This window comes from Tachypleus tridentatus, chromosome 6, assembly GCF_004210375.1.
Source record: "Tachypleus tridentatus isolate NWPU-2018 chromosome 6, ASM421037v1, whole genome shotgun sequence".
NCBI classification, from domain to species: Eukaryota; Metazoa; Arthropoda; class Merostomata; order Xiphosura; family Limulidae; genus Tachypleus; species Tachypleus tridentatus.
In genome coordinates, this window is record NC_134830.1 from 94,641,867 (window position 1) to 94,659,310 (window position 17,444).

Consider the following 17,444-nt stretch of genomic DNA (forward strand, 5'->3'; position numbering starts at 1 on the left):
GTAGTATGTATATTATTCTGTAGTAATTTGTTTTTAGAATATGCATATTTTCTCGGCTCGGATTTGAATTCAAGATCTGTTACGCAACAGTCTAACGTCCTATCAACTCATCTAAAGGTTAACCTCCTAGTGCTTGCTAGTAAGATACATTTGGAAAACACGTAATATTACAGTTGAACCTTAAGCAATCACGGTGTTTCATTGAGCTTTTCCCTGTGTTTGCCGAGTTTGCGAAGTGACCTGAGATTATGGTCACTGTAAAGTTGTTCTCTTTTGGAAGGAAAACATTCACAAAAAGATAGTTGATATTTGCTTTAGTTTTGGAGAACAGAAATTAGGACTATGTCTTCTTACTTACATAAGCCTTTATATATTTGAGCTAGATGCAAATACCCTAATCTTGATTCCGTCAAAATATCATATTAATGGTAAAATATATATAATTTCTTTGTCTGTAATTCTTTGCGTAGACATTCAACTTTATAGAAATGTAGATGAGAATGAAAGTGTAAAAGTTGTGTACACTGTGCAGTACAAATGGTAAAAATGAAAAGATGTAAATATTATTTCAAAAGCTTAAAGACTACTCATAAAGCTCAGTTATTTTAATTACTTGTTGTAATTTTCAAAAATTAGTAGTTTTGTTTTTCCCTTTTTCATAGGCGACGATGGAATTGAGAAAATCTATGTTCGTGCGGGAAGTAATGTTAGTCTTCCATGTCACCCCGCGGAAGATTCTTCTAACATCCTTCAGGTGGAATGGTGGAAGGAGGACAAAAGAATTGTAGAAATGCGTGAGGAAAAAATGACTGTTTGGGAAGCAGAACCAGAAGTGTCGATTTTGCCCGATTCCTATGCACTTCACTTCCGCCTCGTAACCTATCGAGTTAGTGGGGAGTATCAATGTATTGTGAATGGAAAAGGAGAAAAGAATGGCATCTTGAGGCTCTTTGTTCAAGGTCTGTAAGAAAGCATTACATGGATAAACTTAACCATTTAATAGCTCCATGTTAATTTTAAACTTGCTAACATTGAAACAGTAGTTTATTACTCTTTTAAACACATTTAAATACTTATTAAAAATGCTTTGAGAATGTTAACATATATTATACTTTATTACATATGCGTCGCCAGGATTTTATTAAGGGTTAGTGTCTGAAATCAGTAAGACATGCTGGATTAATTAGCCATGAGTAAGTAGCTGTTCAGTACATGGTGCATAGCAAGGTTCCTATTGAAATGAATAAATACAATAGCAAACGAAAAATGTTAAATATGAAACTGTAACATCAGGTTCAACAGTTTCCACTATAATCAAAATTTAGTTGAGGTTTCGGCTTTGCGCCCGATGACCTTGGCACGTCAGTGGACTGCATACAAGCTTCTTCTATAATAAATCGTGCACTAGTACTGTAATGTCTATTAATGTTGAATGTTTAATTTTCATTTGCTATGTTGTAGTTTTAGTAAAATCTTCAAAGTGTATTATGCACATTTATCGGGCAGTATTTTGAGATCAAAATGAAAATACCTCTGAGGACATGGGTTTAAGGCTTGAAAAAGGCAGGTCAGGTTTCAGTTAAGATGCTTTTATTTTTCTAGCAGGATGATTTACTTATAGAATGAGTTGCCACTTGCAGTAGTGGGGCTATCCTTTTTCAGCAATTTGAGATAAATTAATGATTTTTGAAAAATAAAAATAGTTTTAAAGTTTTATTTGTTCACTGCCCAGAGATTATGTTTTGTTAAGATGTTATAAAAAAAGATAAGGATTAAATTCTTACAACTGTATGTATACATTTTAACTTGTGTAGTTGCATACTGGTGTTTTACCTTAACCGTATTACTGATTCAACTAATAATTAGCATTATAGAAAAACTTGCTATTATAGATATTTTGCTTCTTAAGAAGTATGAAAGGGTTTTAAAGCATAATATGCAATTGTTGAAAGTAATAAGCAAAATGCTGAAACATTTGACGGTTGTTCTTTCATACTGTGAATATTCTTTTTGTGTGTATTCCTATGCAAGATCACTCAATGATTTTTCTCTGGTTCAACTATTTTAGGGAGTATGAGGGTTATGTTATATCACAAGCCTGCTTTATCATTGTATGTTTCAGCTGTTGCAGTATTCAGGTGTTTATTATGAAGAACATTATTTACCACTATTATTGTTAAACAGTATTTTATGTGCCAATGACCCTCAAATATCTGGTGAGAGTTGGCAAACATCTTGCTTCAGTGATGTCGAGAAAACCCACTTGTAGAGAAATACATATGTAAAAACAGCTCGTTTGGGTTGAGAAAATATTTTACGTCGAGGAGTGAACAACGTTTCGACCTTCTTCAGCCATCGTCAGGTTCACAAAGAAAGAAAGAAAGAGATAACTGTTACCTCTATAAGTTCGCTCCTCTACGTAAAATATTTTCTCAACCCAAACGAGCCATTTTTACATATATAAACATCTTGCTTGTGGTGATTGTGTCAAGTACTCTGAGTATTTAAAAGTGTCAAATTTAAATTATATTTAAGGATAATTAAATCTGAAAAGAAGAAAAAGGGCAGCAAAATAAATCCACTATTGTGGAAGGAAGGACTTCCAAGCAGGTCTGAGAAATGAAAATACACCATGTTATTAGTACTTCAGTAGAGACTAGCTATGTGTCATTGTAAATACAATGAACCATATTTTCAACACAGCTTATCTTTGTGTACATATGTTATTGACTTTTCAGTCTACACAAGAACTAATAAAGCAATATTGGCTATAAAACATCAACTGTAGTCAACATATGAATACTAATATGCATAAATGATTATGATATACATGAGGGCTGACATGCACTGTCAACTATTACACTGTCTACAGTAGTCTACATGAGAACTAATACAGCACATACTATTAATCATTACACCATCAACCATAGTCTGTATGAAAATTGACAGAACACACACTATAAACCATTATATCAGTTGCAGTCTGTATGAGAACTGATATAGAACATGTGCTATCAACCATTATAGCATCGACCAGTCTACATGAGAACTAATAGGACATGCACTATCAACCATAAGTCTACATAAGAACTAACAAAGTATGCTCTATCAGCTATTACATTAACAATAGTCTACATGAGAACTGATAGAACATGCTTTATCAACCATTAAAATAAATACCACTAGTCTACACATAAGAACTGATTATGTGGACAATCAACTATTACAGCACATTCCATAATCTGTATAACTTATGTAACATGCATTAAAATGCATTGAAAATCACCATTAATTGTATATCTTACCTGAGAACAAGTTCATTAAAAGTGTCTTCCACAATCTGCTATTATGAATTGTGTTAATTTGTTACTGTAGTCAGCAGTCTTCATTAGTAAAAACAACAACATTGTATTGACGTAATATCATTGATCACAGTCTAAACAAATGTTTTGGTACTGTGTGCAACTTACTAATCACAACCAACATGTGAACAAACATTCTTACTAAGTAATGCTGATCATAGCCTATACATAAGAACAAATGTGTCAACATGTATCACTGACCAAATTCCACATAACAAACATTGCATTAACATGTACCATTCACTACATCCTGCATGAATGATAAATGTTGTATTAACACTTATAACTGACTACATGCTATATGAACAATGAGACAAACTACTAATCACTGCTCACATTAGAATAAATACTATGTCAGTATACACTTCTGATCAGAGTTTACTTGTGAACCACTGACCATATCCTACATAAGAGCAAGCATTGTGCAAACATGTACCACTGACAACAGCCTAAATGAGAACAAACATTAAATTAACTTGTTAAAATAAGTAAATGTATGTACGTGATGAGATATACCACTGGGATGTACATGTGATCACAACCTCTGTGCTAAAAATTTTATTGTAACAATGGTCTGAACACATACTATATGATAACATTGTGTGACATTTGTCACTAATTACAGCTTGCACATGAACAAAAATTGTGTTAATATGTACTAATTATTACATTCCTCGTAACAATAAATATTGTAATTGTACAAATTTTCCTGAAGGCCAACAAATTTATTACACTCACCATCATAAGGTAGTGGAGAATGCACTCCACAAATACATGTGGACTTTGTTCAGTACAATACAACTTTACATGTTATAATAGGTGGACCAAATTATCAGGCAGTTTATTGATACAGTCTTAAAATCAAGGCTAATGTGTATCAGGAATTTTAAAAATTGTTTATCACTATTCTTCTTTAACAGTTTTTTCAAAATTCCCTTGTGACTTATGCAGAATTTTGTCCTATTACTTAAGGAATCATTGGTACATAACTTACAAATCCTTGGTAGAATTGGAGTAATATTCTATAATAAGTGTGCTGAATTTGAAAACAATTAATAACCTAAAATTATATAAGTTTAAATCAGTTGTTCCCAACCTTTTTTATGCCCTGCACCCCTAAAAAATGTTAATATGTTCTCGCATCCCTCACAATAATTATTTATTTAAGAATAAAGGTGAAGGTGCCAAAAACAAATGTTATCTCACATCCCCTGGAACACTATCTCACACCCCTTGGGGGTGTGAGCATCCCTGCTTGGGAATCACTGGTTTAAATAAACCATATTATCCTTTCATTTATACTACACTACACAAAATTTTTTTTTGAAAAGTTTTGCTTCCTGAAAAGTTTTGCTGATTGTGATAAGTACCTGGTGGATATGTACAAATATAGTTTTGGTTTTGCTTCATCATGTAGGAACTCGAGAAATAGACAGTTAACTGTTTACCGGCAATAATGTATTTAATTGCATTTATGTTTCTAATACGCAATTAAGTTCAACATAATTAAAAGTGTTTTGCTCCTGATTTTCATTTGTATTCAATGTCCTGTGCATCACGTTGCAGTGTCCAACAGTAGTCAGCAAGCATTGACAGATTCCAGTTGCCCTGATGTTGTTTTTTCATTGTAGCAAAACTGAAGATTTCGATGAAATGGTACGTGATGGGCAAATTTGGATGTGATTTTCGTGATCAGCAGCCAAAAATCTATAAGGAACACCCAACAGTGTTCAAGAAGCAAAAACTTTGTTGTGCAGTGTTATTAGTGTAAAATCATTAAACAGTTAGTACACTGTATAATATTGAGTAATAAATTGAATGCAGTGCCATAATATTATTCACACACATAAGTTAATTTAGGTTACTATATGGCAAATTAAAATTCACTTGCAAGCCCCTTAAATCTGATATATGCACCACCGTTATAAGAGACCTAATTGCATTTCTGTGGCTGGGTAACACAAGCTGTGCTGATGAGCTTTGAATAGACAGTTGCAGTCTACAGCAGAAGGTACAGTCAATTAAAGAATGCATTGTACCTCTACATTACAAATGATATTTTCAACTGTACCTTTGGTGATAAAAGAAATCTTTAATGTGCATATAAAAGAAGGATTTACCTACATATGCTAGGACTGGGCCAGAGAACCTGAATTGGGACTGGAAAGCCCTTGAATGAGGAATGCTCTCAAACTTAAATGTTTTAATAAGAATAATGTGAAAATAAGATAATAGACCAAGTTTGTGGCTTAAAAGCATGTACCAAATGAAGGCTTGGCTTGCATGTGCACAGGGAAATGCATCTTGGAATGGTTCTTGTAGGTCACAACAATATTTTTTATAACAACTTTAAAGGGATCTTTTCAGGTGAAAATATGATGCACTTCATGGATGTCAAGAACTATATCTATTACTAAGACATCTGTATCAGTAGCAAACAGGGATGAATCAGTTTCCTGAAACTTGTGAAGGATTGGAAAATGTTGTCACCTGCAATCACAATAGTGCTGCAACTATCTGTTTTCCCACTGGTACCTTTTAAGACTCAAAATTGACATTGACCTTCTCTGCTGTAGCATCATCAAACTAAAAAGTTAGCAGACAGGATTATTTACAGCTTGTTTCTATGGGTGAGTTGATACCATGGTAAGGAAATTAGTAAGACTGCATTCTGACAAGAAAGGATAGAGCCTTTATTCCAACTACAGGCTTATTGGACATTGGAAGAACTTTTCATATCTTGTGTTGACTTAGTATAGAATAGCAAACTTCCTTCAGTGTTAGCATTTGTTGGTAGCAGGAAGACTAAAAGTAAGTAGTGATTGCTGCAACTCCAACTAAGTTGAAGTGGACTTCAGGTTCGATTTGACCAGCAAATTAATGAATGCAGTATTGTTCAAATGTACTCTGGCTACCTAAGCACATTTAGGATGAAGCTGGGAATGATTCATATATGTGAGAGTACACTAAAATGTGGTCAGCAACTGCCAGGGTTTTCCTTCATCAAGGCATTGTTAGCAAATCTACAAAATTTATGTTAAACCATTTTATCATAATATTTATTGTGATTTACTGTATCTGTAGTATCAACATATTTCAGCTCAGAGGTATAGCTAGCACTACAGTGTGCATGAGTGAGGTCCTTTTCTTCTGTGCAGAGAAATTAATTGATTGATATTAGCCTCAATGAAACCTGTAAAACAAAAGTATTCAAATTTCAAGAGAATAAACACACAATGTAAACGTTTAGCTCATCTTACAGTAATAAGCCACTGAGTTGTAGATGTTGTGGGTAAGCCTTTTCAAATAAAGAAACAACTTCACCCAGATTGGTGCTCTTCTCATAGTATATGTGAATTAGAGCATGTGAAGAAAGTTCTTTTTTAGCCCTCCCCAAATTCCTCTTGTAATATTTTGACCATCTAAGTATGCTGAAGGATATTTCAGAATTTGACTATTTGCATCTTTGGGATGGTTGTTTAAACTCCACTCCCTAACCACCACCATGGCTACACTCCTGTGGTTAATGGTAATAAGTGAATGGGAAAACTTGACTCCATCTTTTGCATGTTATATCAACAAAACTAACTTTCATTTTTGATTGTGGTTTGATTATTTACAGTTTAGAGGTTGACTTACTTAGAAGCTACTTTTCCAATCTGGTTTGTGAAACAGATGAGTAGCAGCTCTGTGGAAAAATGATTTCATGCTGACTAGCCTCTGCTCAGAAACACTTGTGTGCTTAAATATGTGTATGAAACAAATTATATTTTGTTCTAATGCCTAAGCAGTATTAATCAGGATGCTGTAAATAGTTTCATGCAATACTGATTAATAATATATCAATTGAACCTGTGCTTGAAACATACTGTTTTTTTGTCTGGAAATTATGCTGCTCCTGTTCAAAATGTTATGCATTCTAATACAAGATTCTTCCAGTATTTGGTACATAAGTATGAGCAAATAATTGATATACTATCACTTAGAATGGTAATTAGCACTTTGTGTGAATGATGTCACACAAACTAACTCTATAACTAGCACTGCTGTTGTCACCCTTTTTCCAAAGTCTAGAAGATCAGTGGTTAAACACTATACTGATAACTACACTGCAGACAAGCTGAAAAAATTCAGTAAGTTGCTGAAAGAATTTTCTGATTTGTTTGTCAGTGCAACAGGATGCTTGTGCAAGAAAAAATTTAATACATCACCTCATACAACTGACAGGGTTGTCATGTCCTTGATTTTTATATGGAATTGGGCATCTTGGAAAATACAGCTGTGGCAAACATTTAGAAGCTGCACATGGCTACCTTTTGGCTATTTGTAGTATGTCTTGTGAATATTTCAGCTAGATTTAATTTTTTTTTAATTAAAGTTGAGTAAACCAGTTGAAAACATATTTAGATTGATAAAATTATTCAAGATTGCAGCTTTTGCATCCTACTTGGTGCAGAGAAAATTTTGGGTAATATTCTAGTTACAAATCAAGCATTACAAAAAATATCACTATGCATGATTATTATACAAGTCAACCATATAGATAAACTTGTGCTGAGGCTTGTATACTTTTTTCAAGTTTACTTTGTGTGTCTTTTCCTGTAAAAGGTTTGATGGTTTCTGTTTATATAAAGTGTAGTTTCAATTATAAAAAATTAGGCTAGCTTTGAGATAAATGAAACTTGTGCCTATGAACATCAACAATGGGACTGTATTCTACTAAGACTAGCAAGGGATAGCCAGCACTTGTTGCTTGCTTACTTGTATATAGTTCTAAAAGTAATAATGGAATCCATAAACGAGAATATAGGTCAACTTTTTACGAGTGGCATCTGTAGAATTTTATATACACAAATATTATTATATTATACAATATTATGATAGATAAAAATAAAAACTAGTGTAAATGCAAGAAGTTACAGCTTGTTTAAGTCCCAATCTTTCTGTACGAAGACGGGAGATAATTCTGGTTCTTCAAAAGACAATGGACTGTGGTTCTTTTGAATTCTTTCTATATTCTAATTTCACAGTTTTAATAATGGTATTCAGCTTTAGTCATTGTATTACATTTTTTACAGGATTTGCACGTGTATATTGTGTGATTTCTGGGTTGTAGCATTTGATGATGGCCAAACTTGAAATTTGGTTCATTGGAGTCACAGTCACATTAAGATATAATCAGGAAATAAACTACAGCTTGTGGTCTCACTATGATAAAGGGGGAAGAGTTGTTAGATTTATAGCATGAATTACATCCTTCTGTAGTTTGATTGAATATATTTTATATCATAGTTCCACAAGAGTTTTCAGTACTTAATCTCAAATTCCAGTCTGAACCAATATACTAAGTGTTAAATTGGTATACCTTAGGGTTGTCACCTTAGAAAAAGTGAAAATTTGTTATTTTTTCTTGCGTATGGTTGTTGAGTGATAATCATATCAGGCAGTCTTTGTAGGTTGTTGGCTTAAATCAAGTGTCAGCCTTGTTTTTTGGCAGTTTATGATAGAAGAATATTTGATATTGAGCTTGTAAGATTCATGAGTTTAGGTTGAACAAGATCATGATAAAATATTAAATTCGTCTTCTTTGTATAAAAACAATGTACAGAATAGTTATCCCTTAGGGAAAAGTATGTTTAAAGTGTAATTATTGAACATATGTTCAATTAAATTCACATACTGGGTATCCTGTTTTATTGCTGTTGTGCTGAGTCACAAGGATATGAGAAATTTGACTACTTTTCTTCAAATATTTAAATGAAAATCATATGCACAGACAAACATTTACAATCTACACCAATAAGGATCAACATCATGGAAAAAAAAAATATATGATGAATATGCATTGCAGGGTAATGTAGATAACTTTATTGATCACTAGAGCATATGTTGTATGAAATGTACAAATTCTAATTCTGAATTATAACACTTCTTTTAGCACACAGATAACCAGTGTAAGTAACAGCTTATAGAACCTCCCTACCAGACCTACTACTATGTGAAAGAAAGAACAGTTGTTCCATCCCATTCATCTTAACACCCTGCAACTATCTTTTTTACACACCTGTATGGAACTGCTTGTAAAAATGCGTGAAAAGTTTAAAACATAAGAAAGTGAATGCAAAATAGAAAAATAAACACTAATAAAAACTAAAAGTGTGGCTTTTACAGATTTACTAAATCAACTTTATTATGAAAGTTTTCATAAGAATTCTACGAAATACTCGCTATAGTGTGTTATAATACTAATTTTTGCTACATCTCATATTAATGCATTGATGTATTTTAGCACTGTATTAAGTTTTTTTCCACAATATATTTTAAGTTGTTTGTTTAATGTTATAAAAAGGATAAAACCTCCTATTTAAGATCAAAATAACAACAATGCCACTTGTTGCTTTCATACTTGAATATAAAGTCCAGTAGTGTAATCTCTGCAATCTTTAGAAATGATAATGAATCCATAATAAAAAATGTAGGTCAGCTTTCCCATGTGACGACTATAGAATTTTACACGTATAATATCATTAAATTACAAACTATTATAAAACGTATGAAGCACATAAACTACTTATAAAAACCTTTCATATATTACACCATTTAGGTTGTGAGGTTTTTACAGACAAAGGATAGAAGTTTGGCTGAAATATTTACTCTTGGTCGAGATTACAGAAATATTTGTGAAAGATTTCACGATTAAATTTCAGTAAAATCACACTAATTTCACAACCCTTTCTTGCTTGAAAAATAATGACGCTGTATATCTGGCAGATCGTAACATTTATTTTGGGAACTGAAAACATACAAACAAAAACAAAAAAGTTTATGGACCAAAATACTTTTTGCAACATTTCAAAAAGGGCGGTGACTTTCTCATCTGAAAAACTTTAAATCATTTTGATAACTATGCTGTGAATGAACCTCAAACTCTTCTAGTGTATTGAACAAGTATTTGTTGATAGATAAATGAAATATTAAAATGTAATATTTTAACCGGGAACGCATCCGGCAATGTTGAACTGTCATTGTCTTTGTATCCGTCGTCTGGTCTGCTGGGTTAAAAATCTGTCAGCGGATTTACACTATGTACAGGCTGTTGACATGTCAGCACAGCATCGATGTTGATTACTGTCACGTACAAGCTTGATGAAAACAAGAAAAATCGTAATGGGGATATTGTTGGTTGGGTTCTTTCAACAAAGAAAAAATCACATGAAATGAAACGCTAAGTGATTTGTGCCTCTGTTTATATTTATGATCTTCACTGTAGGAAACAGCTTCAGATCGCTTTGAAAATTAATTTAAGAAATGTTGACATAAATATAGGAAAAGTAATTGTCAAAATTTCAGTTTTCAGTGAATCATAGGCTACGTCTTTAACGTAACTTTGAAGAGAATAGTTTGACAACTGTTTATTAAATTACCAAGAGATTACAAATTAACCACGTACGCTTCTGCAAGTATTTGAGGCTCACGTTTATTATGGTTAATGCTGTTGAAGCATAAGTAGTCAGGGGGTTCGAGAAGCTTTGTCTGGGGAAAAGGGGACTAGTGAAATATTCATGTATATTTTACTATTTTGATCGTTGAAACTATAAAAAATGTTTGACTATTGTCAACTCTTGCAAAACATTTAAAACGTTTTGTTTTTTTGCACCTATCACCTATCGAATTTTTTTACCATATCATCGTGAGACAACTTCATTCAGGGTTCTACGTTCATTCTTGCATCAAAAAAATTGTTGTAAACGGAAATTAGTTGGGTATTTAAAGTAGGTTCTCGTGTTGTAACCAGGATTGACCTACTATGACTATATATACCAAAACAAAGTTCAGAGGTCAAGCAAGTGCACAAACTTGGTAATTTCACTTTTTCTCAATTCATACTTGACTTTACAATGTAACCTAAAATATCAAGCAAATTTTTATGGTTGTCGTAATATGTAGTAAAATAGTACATATTTTGAAATATTTTGCATGTAAGGTAAAGTTAAAACAATAATGCATAGCAATAATTAACAGTATATTCCAAATTTTTCCTTATTATATATTGCTGATATATTAGAATTCACGAAAACTCAGAAGTCTCAGCGACAGCACACTATTATAGGAGGAATGATATTATTAACAACAAAAAGGAGCACAGTCTTATCAATCTGTACCACTCCTGTCACATGAAAAAATAAATCTCGTACACTTTTTTCTGTGGGACCTGAACACGAACAACCAAAAAAGCATTCTGTTTTTTAACTTTGCATAAATACAGTTTTTAAATAGTTTATATTTGCATGAAATAGACTTAATAATCTTTAGTTTTTAGTAATTTTGCATTCATAATTGGAACACGCCAGTTCGTACCAAGGTATTTGCCAGACTTTCTTGGAATTGGTAGCTGTAAATCTGTACGATTTACATGATGGTAAACAGCAGTTGTAAAGACATCTCGTGAAATGATACCGAAACGCGTCCTCAGTAGGTGGAAGATCTCCAAGATTACAGCTTCTTCAACCAAATAAGTGTAGGTGCAATATGTTAAGATAGTCAAAGTCTTCTTTGCTATATAATAAAACGAAAAATAACCTTTCTTATGATACGAGTTCTTCAGAAACATGAAAATTAACAGTTCTTCCATACTTTAAAAGATGTTCAAGAGATCCATGGAGATGTAAATCAGTTATTGCAGCTAGTCGCTCTCCTTTTGTGTACGAATAACTAGTACTATCACATTTACTTAACGTAAGCAGATAAAGTGTGTTCGGGTAAGTTCTTTCGGGTTTGTTTCACACTTTGTTGGTAATACGTGAACTGCTAGTAATGAATCTTTCTTATCAGTTCAGTTTTTTTAACAGTAGAAAACAAAATTTATACATGCAAATCATTATTATATCAGTGTCAGTGCAAGAAGTTGTAGCTCGTTTAAATTCCAGACTTTATGCACAGTACGCCAGACGAGAGAGAATTTTAGTATGAGCATTTTCATGTTGTTCATAAGGTAATGCATCTGGCTCTTTCTTAAAGTAAGAAAGTATGACAGTCAGAAATAAATAATGGTTTGACATTAGTAACGACAGACGTTACTGCTGGAAAAAAAAACAAAAAAACTTGCTGCCTTTAGAAATGTTAAACTTGATGGTGTCTGATATATGTGTCCAGCTGAGAGAAATATTAAAATCTATGGAAGAACATTGAGTCTTTCTGACTTTCTGTTGTGCTTTTTCGAACACTGTAGTCAACACCTTCATAAACAGATTATTACTTGCACACTATTAGAGTGTATTCAAAGGTAGAAATAACAGTAAATGTTCGAAATCCTAGTGAATCTAAAACTTTTTCTGTAATTTTAAAAGGATTTGTGCAAGGGTTTGTAGACTTAGGTGTATATGGATTTCAAGTATCACCTTTTTATCGAAGTGTTCTCCACTTAAACAAATCTCTTTAAGGACTATGATTTTGGCTTTTGTTGAAAGGTTTAAGTATTTTTGAGTCTGGACCTGAACATTTTCAACTAGATGCTCTAGTACTGTAGTTTTTTAATAAATGAAGTAAATTTATTTTCTAAAATAATTCTCACTAAATCACTGGAGATTACAGTAACGAAACATCTATGGTGGGCTGTACTTTCTAACAATTTTTTATTCAGTATAAGGTGACGTAAAGCATGTATTAAACTGTTCTTTTAATGCGCATTTCTTCCCCCTTTCCTTGTGGAACCAGTATTGTACGAAGTTTTTATTAAACGTTTTGTAATTGTTACAAATTGTCACGGCTCCCTTATTTCATCTTCATCATCACTAAAATTGTAATGGGCAGACAAAAATCGAGCTATTTTGTGTTTTATTACTTCAGTTTTCAAGAAATGAAGGTTGACGTGACACAACTGGCTTTTCTATCGGTTAGATACTAATTTAAAAAAACAACAACATTATTTCTACTAACTTCGGATTTGTTTTAATTCAGTGGTTACCTTATTGACATGGCATTTTTGAGATATCTTAACAGTCATGCATAAATTGTTATCGAAAATCAACTTGAATAGTTTAAAGTATTAGTATGTGTGGTTTCTAACAACAAACCTAAGGAGTAGAAGAACGCAGTGTTTTTTATTTTGGTTTACGGGAGACAGTGTATTGAAATATTTACCACTGATTCATTCCCTTGTGCAAAGATTTTGCAGTTTGATGGTGTTCAGGGAGATGAAGAGGAGAAAACGACCACGCTAGTATATTACTAGTCGATTTTTTTTGCCTTGTTCTGTCTCTTGAGGGCGCAAGAGAGAAAAGATTGATACCTCCCTCAAACAGTAACTCACGAATTTTTAGATGATAGAATTTTACAGATTCCTTTTGATGCATTATATATTAGCTTGAGTTAATAAGAAATTCATTACGGTATTTTTATAAGAATTTTCAGGAAGTATAAGTTCCAAACTTTTATTTATAAATACACTCACGCAGATTATTAAGGACACGTTATTTTTGCGAAAATATGTTTCTGCTCACAAATTTTGTCATTTTGTTTAGACTTTTTTATTAGGGGGCTTTTCAAATAATACATTTGTATTAATAAATCTCAGTAATTTATCCTCCTAATTTTTATTGGTAAGCCTGAGGGCTTAATGACACTAGATTCTGTACTCGATCCCTTTGGTTAACATAGCACATTTTAAACTCATTGTGCAGTTTTGTGCTTGAAAGAAACAAAAGAGAAACTTAATGTTTTAAAGGATTTTTGAGTTTAAACTACAGGTAAGGATAAGCACATTCTGAACCTGTTATTCCAACAGTTACTCTAATTTCAATGTTTATACAGTACGTACAGAACTGAAATATTTGAATATCCAGACCGAATATTATTACAATTAATTTGTTAGGAAAATAAATGGTTTTATTAAATTAATATTTTTATAACTACTTTAAAGAAACAAAAAACGCGAATACGAGCGATTTCTTTAAAATTAGTTTGTATTGAAATAATAAATGGGCTTATTTTTACAATTTTACAAATAACATTACACTTAGATGTTTGTCTACATCTTGGTGTTGTTGTTTCATCATTTTCTGGTTAATCTAAATTAAAATTCAAAGTTAGACTCTTTTAAGTAGCAATAATATCAAGACCAAATATGGATTGTGTATCACGTGATTCCTGTAATAAGTAAGGTAAGTGGCGTGACAGAGTCTGATAAGTTGAAACTATCCTGATCCTTTATCGTTATTCGTTAAGACCTAACAAATGGAATCTGAAACTTGTTCTACGAGCTCTTGACCTAGATATAGGTTTATTTGTTTTTTGTTATTAAGAGACATACACTGTGAACCTATTGTTCGTGTATAAAAATGTTGTGAACAGTTTGGCTACATTGTTTCAGAACTATTTATATTACTTTTATTATACACTTTTCAGTTCATTTTCTCATTTATGTATTGGCAGTTTTGTGACTGAGAAAGACAAAGAGAAAAGCAAGGACTCTAGTGTTTGGAAAAAGCCATTTAAAAGTGTATTATAAGAGAATAACGGATTTGTGAAAACCAGGCTAGATGTGTTATTATTTTAACTTTGTAATAAAAAAGTACATGCTATACATCATTAGATGATAGTAAAATGTAAAGAAATTTCAAATATATTTAATTAAAAAGAAGAATATTTTTAGAGGTTGTGTCATTTCTTGCGTTATCAGTACCATTGTCTATATTTTTTCTAATCTAATTCTACTGAATCCTTTATTTCATGACGTAATTTTGGATGGGAAAAAATTAACTACTATTTGGTTTTATAAAAACTATCTTGTTTGGAATTTTATTCAGTTTAATAACAAACCACTTTTTCATTATGAGAAATATATTATTTTGTATTTCTTGTAACTTCTCATCATAAGTGAAATACATTGACTGAATACTGAGTATGGACTTAACTGACTCCATGCAAATAAAGTACAATGAAATGTTTTATTTATTATATTTACATTTTCTTTCTCTCTTTCTATCATAAGCGAGTGTTTACGTAAGTCGTTAGCCTATTGTCGTGTCTCTACTGTATCGCGCCATCTTTTGGCGAATCTTTAAGCCTTGTTGTGATTTCTTACCCTAAACCGTAAATGCGTTATTCTTTCTCATCTGGCACGACAACAAATCCTCAAAAGCAAATAAAGATGAAGGAAGGGTTCGTGTATAAGACATTTTTCTTTTAGTTTTTATAAGCTATAAACAAGGGTGTTATAACATTATTATGAAATAATATTTTTTGTTATTAATAAACCATCTAAAAATGTAAAAAACGACTCTTCTTAGGCCCTATTAGGCATAGACATGAATAGATTCTTACAAAGTCTTGTTTTATGGTTTAGGATCTTCATATAAGTGCATATTGAGTTAGACATTTCGAATGCAGTGTACTCCTTAACATGAAATATTCATCTTTAAATTAATGATTCCATATTCCAGTTACTCGTACTTTTAAGACAAAGAAATGAAGTCAGTAATAATAAACTTTAAATGTAACATTTTATGGAGAGTATACGTGTGTGTGTGTAATATAAACTGTTATGTGTTATTTTAGAATACGCTCTACATAGGCAAAATTTTTCTAAAATACTTAGTATATTACAGGTACACTAAACCCACTGAAAGCATCATCATGACTGGACGAGTCATCCTTCTTTGTTCACGTGTTTCATTTGCAAGTCTTAGTTAAGACGGACTGCTTCAGGTCCGGGTTAATGGAGCTCAGTTTTTTATTGCCCCACCCCTAGCTACCTCGTCTAGACTGGCTTGGCGAGTTAATCTACCTGGTTTTGACAGCCTAACCCACTGTTCATCAGACTTGTCTGGATAAATTACTTGCTGAGATTCTTAGACCTCAGGCATTCAAATAGTACATGTTCTCTGTATGTGGTACATCTGTAAAGAAATACATTTCAAGTTTGGAAATTATATTTAAAAAAAAACTATCAAAGTAAGCGTTTTAAGTTATAACTTAATATATTTCATACAACAAAAATACATTTATGCCATAAGATTTAACTAATTTTTAATTCGGTTGTTTGATGCGATCTGTATGCATAAATTTTTGTAACACTGAAAGAACAAAATAACTTTGCCAACGCATTGTTGGTAAAAGAAACGTTAAATAATTTTAAATTATTATTTGTTGTGCTACTTGTAGCTAAATAATTGTTCTGTTTGTATTAGCACAATATAAAAAACAAATACTGAAAATTTGAGTGGAAGAAATGTCAAAATGAGCTCAGTCGGCTTTTGCAATCTCAAAATTAATGTTGTCAAGGGCACCTAATGGAATAAAGGGAGGATAATCGGACATTAATATTATAGTTATGATAAGGCAAAACCATTGTTATGAAATAGTACCATTACTCTACTCAGTTCTTTAACACCCCAATCATGTATTAGATTATCAGTCATGTAATATGAAATGCAAATAATTGGAAATTCAGCCTACGCTACACGAAGGTCTCACTCAATTTATCTCAATTATTACAGGATTGAAAATGCTCGACTCTTCAGGAACCATCGCTAAACCTCAAAATAAACATTTGAATTTTAACATATGAAGAGCTAACAGGCAAATGGAAACCAACCAGTCAGAGCAGGCTGTGGTAACTTAGGTTGCAAATGTCTGAAAGTGTAATTAGTAGTTTTAAGAACCATACCTAAACCAATATTACAGCTGCTTGGACACCTACTTTTTTTGGCAACCATAAAATACCTATTTTGTGACTGAATCCAATGTCTGAAGATGCAAATGGATACTGCCAATGTACAGACAATTATAAAAAGATTTCGCAGTGTTGACCCGTATGAAGATCATATCGTAAGATATATTCTACTACAGCAAGGCTCGAAACAGCTTAGCTGCATTTGTATCAGGATTACATTAATTAGATGAAATACACGGACCAAATACCTTTTTACAGCTTAGGGATGCTCTATCCAGCAGGTATAACAAAGGAATATATTAATTTCTAGAAAATATGTATGTATTCGTTTAGAATCTGAATCTGGAACCAACTCCAATACAATTTTTATGCGTGCGCAACAGTCACAGCGATAATGAAAATACGGCATG

General features: G+C 32.3%; 1 protein-coding gene across 5 annotated transcripts in view; it reads left to right on the plus strand.

Moving 5' to 3' along the window:
• LOC143253080 (putative receptor-type tyrosine-protein phosphatase mosPTP-1) overlaps window positions 1-17,444 on the plus strand; it is a 235,250-nt gene that overhangs the window by 51,184 nt on the left and 166,622 nt on the right. For all 5 annotated transcript variants that reach the window (XM_076506296.1, XM_076506298.1, XM_076506293.1 and 2 more), the window contains exon 2: window positions 663-959. In XM_076506296.1, the coding sequence (XP_076362411.1) occupies window positions 663-959 (297 nt within the window). The remainder of the gene's footprint in view (window positions 1-662; window positions 960-17,444) is intronic.